The 13,163-nt window shown below is 37.7% G+C and overlaps 1 protein-coding gene across 2 annotated transcripts in view; it reads right to left on the bottom strand.

Moving 5' to 3' along the window:
* Positions 1–6,553: 6,553 nt before the first annotated feature.
* DPP4 (dipeptidyl peptidase 4) overlaps positions 6,554–13,163 on the bottom strand; it is an 84,214-nt gene continuing 77,604 nt past the window's right edge. For both annotated transcript variants that reach the window (XM_050752268.1, XM_050752269.1), the window contains exons 24-26: positions 9,656–9,728; positions 9,317–9,390; positions 6,554–7,692 (exon numbers count right to left, since the gene is read on the bottom strand). In XM_050752268.1, the coding sequence (XP_050608225.1) occupies positions 7,591–7,692; positions 9,317–9,390; positions 9,656–9,728 (249 nt within the window). In that variant the 3' untranslated portion in view covers positions 6,554–7,590. The remainder of the gene's footprint in view (positions 7,693–9,316; positions 9,391–9,655; positions 9,729–13,163) is intronic.

Raw genomic sequence — 13,163 nt, 5'->3', positions numbered from 1 at the left:
CATTTTGATTGTTTGAATATAATATTTAAATTTAGACACCCCCAAAGCTAAGAACTCTTGGTGATATAAACAATTTAAGAGTGTGTTTCAAGAGTAAACAATTTGAACTTTATGAACAGAAGATTATGAGAACTATATAAGGATATATTTACTCATTTTTCCAGAAATGGGTGCAGATGACATTGTTTCTTATGTTAGGAAAAACCTCCAAGGTCGTTAGTAGTATTCCTCATTATTAGAACTCTATTTAGACTTCTGTTTTTAACTTCCATGGGGAAAGCATTTCCTAAAATTTGTCTCCTCCCTGTTTCTTACAAAAGTCAGATGGGACCATTATTCTTTTGGAGCCATCTGGCAGTGTGTTGTGGAGATAATTGCATTCAGAATTCTATCTAACCTACTGCTTGGTATTTTTCTCTTGACTACTGAGTTTACTTTGTAATTGCTCCTGTTTCACAGCCTACAATATTGGGAAGTTTTTTCCTGTATAATGTAATATAGAAACATATAATCTGAATGTCTCCTTGATATAGTTTAAACCCAGAGTTTGATAGAAACTCTCCACTAATGATCCAAAAGCAACTTGTATTTCAACATGATTGCTAGATCTTTTAGGATTTTTGACTTTTAAAATTGTGACTTATTCTGTTTTCTATGGCACTGACCTACCTCTGTTTTGGCTTAACTTTAGCCTATTTGCTCCTGGGCACTTGTCTATTTTACTGTCATTGCAAGATTGCGTTCTAATTTTTCTAATATATTAGTATCTATCTCATATATTCACATAATGAAATGAAATGAAATGAGATTACAGGCATTTGAAAGTTTTATGAGAGTCATTTGGATAATATGATGGTTCTCTAAATGTCTACATTGAGAAGCTAATTATATTTAGTCCCCTTGAAGAGGCCTAATAATCAAAGATTACTGGTAATACTTTTACTTTAGAGATCTCCTTTAATGTTCTCTGTGGAAAGCTGTGGCTAACTGATACAACTGTCACACCAGTTCAGTTCCTGTTGGTGTACTGGATACTATCCTTTCTGCTGGTACTTTGAAATAGGACTATGATCCTTGCTTCTAAGGACAGGGTGGATACATAGCTATAAATAATGTGACATGTGCTGAGTTGGTCATATGAGTAAAGCCATTTTTTGAATAGGGCAGACTTTGAGGAAAACATTATAGAAGAGGTAGCACATGAATTAGAATGGAAATGGGGAAGGAAATATACTCCAGATATTGAAGGAACCCCTGCCCACTAGGCCTCTGGTCTAACGAAGTATGACCAGAATGATTCCATCTTGAAGTGAAGAGCTAGAATGCTCTTAAGGCACCTATAAGGTTAATGTTTATGGTCTGAAAACAGCCACTTTCCAAGCTGGCTACAACCTATTATTACAGAATACTTATGACCATACAGAGCATCTCCCACCATGCCTGCAGAATGTCCCAATGTCCTAAGAATTCAGCCCTCTTTACTTAGAGGTAACATTAATGAGCAAGCTTAGGTTAAAAGATTAAGTGTCATGTAATATCAGTCGCACCGAAGGCCCCTGCCTTCAGTGAGCATGTAGGCATATTCCAAGTTTCATTGTAGCTCTTTGTAACTCCTTATAAAAGTGGAGGCACTGACAAAGGACAGGGCATTCCTCCTTTTGCTTCCTGAGAATACCCCACACTGTAACGAAGCAGTTTCTGAAAAACTTGCTTCTTCCACTATGCCGTGGCTTTCCTTGAATTCTTTCCTTTGCAAGATCCAAGGACCCATTTTTGGGGTCTGGATCAGGACCCCTTTTCCAGCAACACCGGAACTGCAAAGATTCTCAAACCTATGTCAGTATTGAAATAAAGATGAAATTTAAAAGTAAAGCTATATGGCATAACTAGAGCCTGGCATATTTTATGTATGGCATATTTGGAACCCAGCAAACAGCCCAATATGGTGGAGTGTTAGAAGGGTAGTGAAGACTTGTAGGAAAAGATAGAAACACAAGTCAGAGACATTACAAATGATGTTAAGTTCTATCCTAGAATTGTTGGAATTTTACCCATTAAGAGTTTTGAGTAATGAATTTTGAAATGATTAATAGAGCAGCACAGTAGAGAATATAGTGGGGAAACAGTGGAATCGTCTCCTTAGGAATTTCCCTTCCAGGATGACTCTCAGATGACAAAACTAAGTTTTCATGAGTGATGTATAAATTTGTATTAGGGTAGAAATGAAACAGGCTCAAGTATACTCCTTAGGCACCTAACAAGTAACTCCAGACACAATAGCTTTATTGTAATTACTTTTATGTAGTGCATTCCCTTATATATGGAGACTATATATATATATTACACATATTTGTGTATATAGTTGTAGTTGAAAAAAAACAAAGTGTTCTGAAAAGCACAGTGTCCACAGCAAGCCTGAGACTGTTAAACCTAAGCATGGTACACAGTTCAGACAATGACTGCTTCATAATAATCCAGAAACCACCTTCTCTATGCTCACCCTTGAATCCTACCCTACATTCTCACCCTGGACTCAGCTTTCTGTCTGGAGCCTCTTGCCTTCTGGTGTGTGTAGAGTTACACATTTTTTTCATGTGACTTCTTTTTTCCATTTATTTATAAGCCCCTTGAAGGTAGAGATGGTGTTTGGTGTTTTGTCCCTCTTTTGTAACTCTCCAGAGCCCAGATCTGTGCTCTGCTGTTTACCCAGCCAGCAAAGGCTCTTGATGTAATAAGTGAAATATACCAGGAGATTCTGCTGCTCAGTTTATTAAGAGTGATTACAAATCCAAAAGGAATTGTCACTGACATGTCAATATTGGAACACAGCAAGTGCTTAATGAGTACCTTCAAGTGCCCAGCACCCGAGGACACAGAAGACCAAGGCGAGAATCTGTGTAATCTATGGAGCCATCAAGAAGCAGCAGCTAAATGGTTATTACTAGGAGGAGGGAAAAGGTGAAAGGAAGGTGTCAGGCATTGTATCTATGTAAATCTTCATAGCAATGCTACAGTTCTGTAAGGTAGGTCTTTTTGTACTTTTTACAAATGAAGACACTGGAGTTCAAAGAGGCTAAGTATTGTTCTTTAAATGTTTCCCACTAGTGAGTAGTGGTACTGAGACTCTAACCCAGGTCCATCTGACCTCAGCTGCAGTGCACTGTGTCTCCAGCAGGAGGTGAGATGTGACCGCTTTCCTCCTTATCAGGTTATTCATTCTGGCTCATGGAACCAGAATCAGGTTATGATGATTAATATTTCTGCTTAATGTGTTACATTTTCTTTGCCACCAATCTTTCTGTTATTAACATTGGAAACCAAACTTACCCAATGCAACACCTTTTTTGCTCGTGAGTCACAAATATCAGGACTTTGGATAGAAGAAGCTTAAACAATAAATAAGGGTTTTGATTGTTGGATGGTCACACTTCACTCCATAATCACACATGCTTTTTAAATAATTGAAAGAGTTGGTTCAGATCAAAGGCTATATAGAATAAGAATTTATCGAGTTTGTTGAGGCTTAAAGCCTGCAAGCAACCAAAAAAAAATGTTATTCTCTCAAGTAAGGAAGTTATCTATTAATTCAAATTCTTGATTGTAAATGTTAATATTGTAACAGAAAGAAGACCGTGCAGAAAGATGATACATTTCTACAGAGCATAACATTGGTTCATTCATACCATGCTGTGAGCTTTCCTCATGAGATAGTGATGTTATACTTTATTTATTTATTTATTTATTTATTTATTTTGAGATGGAGTCTCTCTCTATCTCCCAGGCTGGAGTACAATGGTGTGATCTCGGCTAACTGCAACTTCTGCCTCCTGGGTTCAAGTGATTCTCCTGTCTCAGACTCCCGAGTAGCTGGGATTACAGGAGCACACTGCCATGCCCGACTGCTTTTTTGTATTTCAGTAGAGACAGGGTTTCACCATATTGCCCAAGTTGGTCTCGAACTCCTGATATCAGGCAATCCACCCACCTCGGCCTCCCAAAGTGCTGTGAGTACAGGCGTGAGCCACCACTGCACCCAGCTGTGATGTTATACTTTATAACTCCCACTTGTCTGTCATTCTCAATCATCTGTATCCCTCAGACATCCTGAATACACACTCTAGGTCACTCAGGATGTACACTAGAGGGTTCCTGGACACCACTGAAATAACTGCCACAGAGTGCACCAACAAAATCCTCTTACCTTATGGAAAAAAAGCCATGCTTGCGTTTTGGTATGTTTTTTATTTAGAGTTTATTGAATTGTAAATATTGTGCAAATCTAGTAGTCTTACAAATCAGTATTCTCACATCAACTTTGAGCAAAAGTAACAAATGCCAAGAAGTGGAACCGGTAGCCTCAGTGACTACCTGCGTATAAGAAAAGAAACAAAGTATGCAGAATGACACAAAGCCCAATACGTTCATTAACTTATATGGTAGTGGCTCTGAGTTATCAAGGATGCATTGAATTATATTCTGTGCCTGATATTTAAGAAAGTATGAAGGTATGTAATCATATTTAGCAAAATTTCCAACAAAACATGTTAAAATAATTCCTAGTCATTTTCTAAAAATCTTGATAGAAACTTAAAAAACAAACCCTGTACCCATAGAAGAGATGTAAGCCATTTCTCCCTTCTTTTCGGGTATGTGCCTCTGGGCCCTGGTGTACTCTCACAGGTTGTTTATGAAAGGAGTCTTAGCCATTCCTGTGTCTGCAGAGGCTGCAGCTATGAATATCAAGACAAGTCTGCACATCTTAGTGATATGACTGGTTCCTGTATGTTTTAAACTTATTCTCAGATTATCTCTAATTTATTTGTCCATTTTCTTCTTTTTCCATAAGCTAATTTAAAACTCTCATTGGAAAAGAAAACTTGTCCTATGAGGGTCAAATGAAAACTACTTTGACTTTACTCACATCATTACCTTTTGCAGCCTTCAATGCCTGAAAAATATGTGCTGGGATTACCTCGCTCCAGAGAAAATACTCATGCTTAGAAACTAAAGGAATATTAATCTATATTATTTTGATATTGTACAAATATTAAATAGTATCTGACTTAGATATTATGATTATAATATCTGGCTTGTATAATATCTGATGTTGTACAATATCTGACAATGTACAATGTCTGGCTTCAATTAAGATAAAAGAAGAATATCTATTTAATTTGCTAATATGCTTTGCTAGGCCAAATTCAGCATTTAAAGTTTATGCTTTCAGTCGGATATGGTGGCTCACGCCTGTAATCCCAGCACTTTGAAAGGCCAAGGCGGGCGGATCACCTGAGGTCAAAAGTCAACATAGCAGCCTAGTCAACATTAATGCTGTCCAGGATGTGAACATATATTACTACTGCTTCTTGATATACAATTCTGCAAATATTGGTCCAGCTACTCACAATGATTGAACTGTATTAAGGAGCAGAATTTTGACAAGAGCCCTACAGACTGGAAGGTCAGTTTGTGGTTCCAGTGGAGGAGTGGGAGTTGAGATTTAATTAAGGTGAAGCTACTCAATGGCACACTCTGAAGCTGTAGTTGAAGACGGATTTCACAATCCACTGTCCATGCCTATGCATGACTCATCAGTCTTATGTTGAATTGATAGATTTCTTTTTTCCATTTCTTCCATTTTTAGGTTTTTATGCTGTAGCTCACCCTGTCTGGGAAAACTTTGTCTAGCAAATGGTCTGAAGCTAAGTTTAAACTCACAAAGTCAAATTTTTTAAAATGAGGCTGTTTTGCAAATAATTGGAAAAAAAATGACGTTTTCTGTTATCTAGACATTGCTTTGCTAGGCCAAATTCAGCATTTAAAGTTTATGCTTTCAGTCGGATATGGTGGCTCACGCCTGTAATCCCAGCACTTTGAAAGGCCAAGGCGGGCGGATCACCTGAGGTCAAAAGTCAACATAGCAGCCTAGTCAACATGGTAAAAACCCGTCTCTACTAAAAATACAAAAATTAGCCAGGTGTGGTGGCATGCACCTGTAATCCCAGCTACTTGGGAGGCTGAGACAGAAGAATCATTTGAACCCAGGAGGTGGAGGTTGCAGTGAGCTGAGATCATGCCACTACACTTCAGCCTGAGCAATAGAGCAAGACTCCGTCTCAAAAAAAAAAAAATTATGCTTTTATTTTTATACTAATGTCAACCACAAATAATTAGTCAACCACTTAAGTAATTGACTTGACTACTTCTCCTGAGCCATAAGAACTGCCAGAATGATATTTCTGATCGTATTTGTTCTTATATGAGCCTCATCATAGTTCCCTGCAATAAAATTATAAATTGTGTATGATATAAATAACTAAAATATTTGATTTCTCAAAAGCTATATGTATTTATGATAAGAGAATTGCATATTATTAGGCAAAAACCTATGAACTATTTAGCTTAACACATTTTTATATATCTAATTTTTTACCAAAGCTGGACTATTTCCATGTTTACAAGGGATTACTAACAAAATAAACAAGAGTCTTTCTAGATAAATGTGTCCATATGCCAGTGTGGTTTAGGTCTGATTCAAGACACAAGTCATTACTTCTGAAAAAATGAAGGCACATTTATTAAATGACCAGGAGAAATTCCATAGTATGTAGAATGGGAATAATAATACATAACATTCTATTTTATGTTCCATTTTTTAAAATGAGTCCAAGGAAGTTAAAGTATTCTTTTAATGAAGACACTCAAAGAAATGAAATAAGAAAAATTGAGGCAAGGACTCCTTCAAGTTAAGATTTGCAATACAAATATTTTCATCTTTTAACAGGGCAAGCTGATGTGTTCACATCTCAGTTTCAAGCTGCCTCTTTCACTAGGAACATCAGTATGTTTTTTTTTTAAAGCACATTTACAATGCTTTCCCATCACCCTTGCTGTGTTTTTGTAGCACCTATAGCCATAACTGGCACCTGGGGGCCTGCATTGCTGGCAGTTTCCCTTACATTTCTTTGGAGTCTTTTCAACTGCTGTGGTTTTACTTAGAAGTCAGTGCTTTGCATATTTGATTTCCTGAGACTGTTTGAATAGTCTTTCTCAGAAAACTGTGCCAGTCTGGCTGTGAACAGATCTTCTCCGAGGGGAGCTGACAGTAGCCTGCTCGTGTTGGTATGCTTGGACTTGGGTTCCCAGCCATGCCCTGCTATCTTCTCTCCCTAATCCCTCTTATCCTGTCCCTGCCCTAGTGACATCACTGCCCACATCTTGCCATCCTTTTAAAGAAGAGAACAACATTTGAACCAGTCCAGTTAGAAAAAGATTAAAATCCTGCTCAGGGAATCTATGCAAAGCTTCCATAAAAACAATTCCTATTTGTTGTTTCAGCAGCTGATGCGGAAATGATTTTAAACAATAAAACTCGACTGGATAATTCAAACTTCTGTAAGGTAATAATCTGTTGTGAAGACAGAAGTCCCTACTTAAGATGATAGGTATGAAATTTGGGAACAAAGGTAACCTTAAGTTTCTTGATTTGAGTGTATATTTTTAAGATCATCATCTTGACAGTGCAGTTTTGAGATAATGAAAACAAAAATGACTTTTAATAAGCTTTAAATGGCATGGTGTTTTGAGGTGCTAAGGTAAAGAGAAACATTGTTTTATGAAGTGGCTCATGTGGGTGTATATGTGTTGGTGTGCTGTGCTGCTAGCGATTCCATGGTCTTCATCAGTATACCACTAGAGAGAGAAAGAAAAAAAGTTAGAATTAGGAAGTTAGTTGTCTTCTTTAAAAAAAAAAAAAAAAAAAAACGTAAATTCAAATGAGTTCTCACGAGCATACATGGTATAAAACAGAGTGTTAGTGTTTTAATTCCTGAAGCAGTTTATGAACTGAAACAGGGTCAAGGAGGGTGTCTAATTTTCCCCCAGAGCTTTTCCAGGGCATGTTGTTCTGTCCTGCAAAGTCTCTGATCCTCTTTTGCAGGTGCTGAGAGAACTCACTGTGAATTTGGCTTTATTGAATAGTGCTTTAAAGATATGTAAATTTTAATTAAAACACTCAATCCATTTCCAAATTTGACTCAAAGGTCACTTAGAAATACACCATGCATAGGAAGGAATGCTTATCCCATTAAGCCCACTTGTTTTAATTAGAGTGTTATCAAGTGTTAAATTTCTGTATACTCTAGTAAGATAAACTGTATTAAAATAAATGATTTTTAAAAGCAATGTTGCCTAATATATAGCACCAAGAAACTAGAAAAAAATCTATTTCAATATTACATATGTGTGTTTAATAGAAGTGAAGTCAAAAGTCAGATGTATTATTTGCAAACACTTAAGATTTTAAACTGGTATTTTAAAAATCTGTATATTTGACATTTATGTAAAAGGAATTTATGATCTGGGGCAAAAATTTATCAATTCATACCTTATTAAATAATTGGGAAGTCATTACTGGGCAAACATAAATTACGGAGACATAAGTTAACTTAAAAAAAAAAAAGCTTAATTTAAGTAGCATGTGTTTTTCCTTTTAATAGTAGAAAAATAAACTTCAAACTGTTATAAAGCACTGACCCAAAAGATAGCCAGTTTTTCTCAGTATCAAGTAACTGTCCCACTCCTATGCATTGGGCACCATTTGAACTGAGCACATAGCAGATCACGTGCGTTAGAGGACACATAAATACATATACATACATACATACATACATACATACATACATAAAAATACGTATTTTTTCCTTCATCTGAAAATCTCTAATGCAGAAAATGAATTTGACATAATAACCAGAAATATCCTCTGCATAGACAACAACAGCTCTAGCCATTTCTGACTTTATAAAACAATCCTAATTGTTTAATAAATAAACTGTGGTTATTTAACAAAAGATCACCTTGCAATTGCAAAAACTGAAGCATGCTGATTATTAAGATCCCACTGTTGTTCAAATGGCTAGTAATACGTACCAGACAGAAATGGATTTTCATATTTGAGCTGAGCTATTATCATGCTGGTTTCACTTTAGAATTACTCTGCCACACATTTACTGAATAAGTGATTACTTCTGAATCAAAATAGGGAGAGACTGAACAATCACATGAACAGGAGAGCAGTGTCTTGATACTCCCAGGATATGCAATATTGTGCTTCTTAACCACAAACTCACTAATATTATTGAACATCACTCTGTGCATGGCTCAAGGATACCACTCTTCTGACTTCACGTTGAAAAAAAAAATTGTTTTAATGTTTTTATTCTGTCCTGTCTCTGGCACTGCTAAGAGAATTGGCCCAGAAAGAGGAAACTATACCCCACCAGCAACTTCCCTCCCCTTGCACAAAGTTTTTCTATACCATTGCCTGGAAATCCACTCCAGCATCGACCAGGGCTTTGGAGATCTGAGCTGACTGCTGAAAGTGAACGTTATCTGCAGGGAGAGAAAGGAAACATAAAGTAGCTAATAGCCGCTCCAGTTTTCTGGTACCAAGGGGTGGGAAAGGCACAAGAAGAAAGGGACCGTTTGAAGTTCTAGGACTCAGCATCCCATTTAGCCCAAGACAAGTGACTTGTGGAAAGCAACACTGTTTTATTGAAGTAAATGTAACAGTCTTGCCCCTCATGCTTTTGTTTTGTCAGTAGTGAAATTGCAAACCTGTCTGTGATACTAAAAAGTCTAATTAACTGAAACTCACCATCTGCTGTTCCATGAATAAGGAGGTACTCAACTTGTTTAAAATTTTCAGCTCTGCTCATGACTGTTGAATTCTGGAATTGGGAAAAAGAATGTCATTATTCAAAAAAGGATCTGCCATAAACTGATTTTTCACTTCAGTTTACAAAATAAAATGTTTTCAGCTGGGGCCCCCTTTGATACAAAATATAGCAAACCGATATTCAAGCAAATGCTGTCTCCATGCATGGCAGAATGCACAGCATGCCCTGTGCCTAGGAGACAGGACTGGAAGGGAGGATGCCACATCTTCCCTGAACATGCAGGAAGAGGGCACCTGCCACCCAGCCTGCATGCAAAACCCCTTGAGTCCCAGATCCCAGATTGGCTGTGTCCTATGCATTAGCACAGGGCAGAGTCTCATATTAGCAATGTATGTTCCATGGGCTTCTGCTGTAGTTCAGCCAAAAAGTGTATTGCCATGGCAACCATGTGTCACATGGTGCCATACATGCTACATTTCAAAGAGCCTGTACATAGCATTTGCAACTAAACATACTCTGCAATATGTCATGTGAACTTTGGTCCACATTGCTAAGCTCTGAATGAAAAGCAAATATTACCTCTTTGGGAACAGATGTTAAAAACCTAGGCAAATGTAACATATGGGAGGGGAAGAGGGTAAAAAAGATCAAAAATGGCCTTAGAAAATCAGTGGGTTGTTGTTGTCTGCCTCATTCTGTGTATTAGAGGAGATACTATTAGATCAAGTCATACCCAAATTAGTCAAGGAAATAGGATTAAAAAAAAATTGGGAACTCAGCTTTTTGAGACTGCTATGTGGCCTGAGCCAGGGCTCCTATAATGAGGGTCAGGAGTTTTGAATGAAAAAGCCATTGAAAGCATCTAGAGCTGGTCATCCAATTTTGAGGATATTTACCAAAGTTGGGATGAAGGTAAAAATGCCACAAAATACTGTAGTGCCTTTGGGAGGGGGTGAGCTAGAGTCCACTTTGATGGTCCTGTTATGGATTGGGCAGGAAAGGGGCAGCAGCATCTCCATGGGTTTAAAAGCAGCCAGCTGGTCCTGCAGCACCTTGGTGAATCAAATTCAACTTTATGAAAGCCAAGGTTTATATTTCACAGATATCTCTGTAGCTCATATCAGCTTATATTTTTGATGGGAACCTTGGTGGCCTGGCAGGAAGGGAATGGGGCTAAAGTAACCGTGTTTGTATTCAAGTTCCAGTTTCAATATCAGTGAACTATGCAACTGGAGATACGCTGCTCTTTGAGCTTTGATTTCAATAAAATTGGAATTGAGTAGTCCCCCCTTATTGGCAGTTTTGCTTTCTATGGTTTCAGTTACCTGCAGTATAGTACAATAAGATATTTTGAGAAATAGAGACTATACTCAATTAACTTTTATTACAGTTTATCATTATAATTGTTCTATTTTATTATTAACTATTGTTAATCTCTTATAATGCCTAATTTATAAACTTTATCATAGGTATGTATATATGTAGAGGAAAAAAACCATAATGTATAGAGGGCTCGGTACTATCTACAGTTTTGGCATCCACTGGGGGTCTTGGAATGTATTCACCTTAAATAAGGGTGGGCTCCTGTAACTCCTCTTACTCTGTCACAATTATAGGAACCAAGAGGCATGGCAAAAGCATTTTTGGGGGTTAAATTTCTGATGCTGATGTGAGAATTCTTTAACAGTGTTTCTGGAAAAAAGACATTTTATCTATGACTTTCAGGACAGAGCCACCCAAAATGTTTCAGTTGACTGAATGTCCCAAGGTCATCCTGGCCTGTAGGCTTCAAACAAATGCGCTTCCTCTTCTGTGCAGGCTAGTTCCTACTTGTTCTGACCATATTCCATTTCTCACCCAAACTGAGAATTTTACTCATGAACTCTCAGAATAAAAACCTGAGTGAGACTCCTTTTATTTTTGAGAAACTTTTTTGTCTGGTAAGATGTCTCAGATAAATAAATCTAAATATAAATCCATCGGTCCATCCATCCCAACATCACCATTCATCCCTCCATTCATTTTTCATCTAGTCAATCAACATTTACTTATTATGTACTCCACTAAATGATAAGATCCATAAGAAAAAAGATTTGTCTACATTGTGCATTACTCTTAACAACTAAGAGAATGCTAAATATTTATCAATTAAATGAGTAAATGAAATAAATTATCAAGCACTTGCAGTGTCCACTATATTTGGTCCTAGTTTTGCAGAATCAAGTGTTATCAGCTGTGGTAGGCAGAATAAAATATGCTCATTCTGAAATGTATTGAGATATGTTTTGCCCACTTTCAATCCATACACCATGCCATTCATGATAATAGCTAACACTCAATTGAGCATTTACTCTGTGCCTGTCACTGTGTTAAGCATCACATATAAATAAGGGTTTATAAAAGCACTGTTATATCTAATCCTTGCAATATTCACTTAAAATAGGTCTAGACCAATTCTGCTTTCTAGATGGAGGCACCGAGACTCAGAAGGTGAGTAACCTGCACCAGGTCACAACTACAGCAAGTGTCAGAGCTGGACAAAGTCTGACAGCAAGTCCTTTTTACTTCCTACATTGCGCTGCGTCTCTACTAAAATTCCAAGCTGTTTATGATGTGATCTTCTGGCAAAGAAACAGTGTGAAATAAAATGTTAATTAACAGTCCTGGAATCTGAAGTGCACAATAATAGTGGGTATCCTTTGAGATCCTCCTAAGACCCCATGCCTTCTCAGATTGCGCTAATCAGAAGAGAGATTGCTCTGCACAGCCCTGGGTGATTTGGGAGGCATATTCTGTGACTACGCAAGTGACGTATAGCCTAATGGGGCAATAGAACTCTGAGCAATTCTCTGTCCTTCAGAGAGGAATAGGTCAAAATAAATCTCCCTAAAAGACAGTTTTGTGCAGCATTCAAAGCTGGAGACAAGAAAGGCTGAGGCTTGAGTACTGACTGTGAACATTAATCGCCTGAATTGCAGGTCCAGGTGCCCTCGTGTGAGTCCTCTTTGGTGATCCTTTCCGTTAGCCATGCTCTCAGCCTGCACTGACTTCCTGCCTCCTTGTTTCTCTCCAAATTAAATTTAGCTCTTTGCTCGCAGAAGACAGTCAACTTTAACACTCAGACCTGACCCAAATATACAACTGTGCCACCTCACCTCACCTCCAAAAGCCTCATCGGCCTGCCTTGCTTGGCAGCTTGAAAAGCAAAAGCTGCTCCTACAACCTCCCCGAGCCATGAAACTGAGAAATGTCATTGAAACATAGAGTAATAGTTAGGAGACATATAAATACGCAGGACAGTTAGCAAGGAATGTGATAACTACTGGAGTTTGGACCAAAACAGTTTCTGGCTGCCTTTTTTTTTCTTAAATGGAGTGAATACAGGCTGAAAGAAGACAATTTTTATAAACAAGTAAAACCCTGAGCCTAAGATAAATGTTGTGATGTACACACTGTAGCTGTGATGAACTAGACATGGTGAGAAAT

This window comes from Macaca thibetana, chromosome 12 (genome assembly GCF_024542745.1).
Source record: "Macaca thibetana thibetana isolate TM-01 chromosome 12, ASM2454274v1, whole genome shotgun sequence".
Taxonomy (NCBI): domain Eukaryota; kingdom Metazoa; phylum Chordata; class Mammalia; order Primates; family Cercopithecidae; genus Macaca; species Macaca thibetana.
Note: the sequence above shows the minus strand (reverse complement) of the source record. Positions and strands in the feature narration are given on the sequence as shown.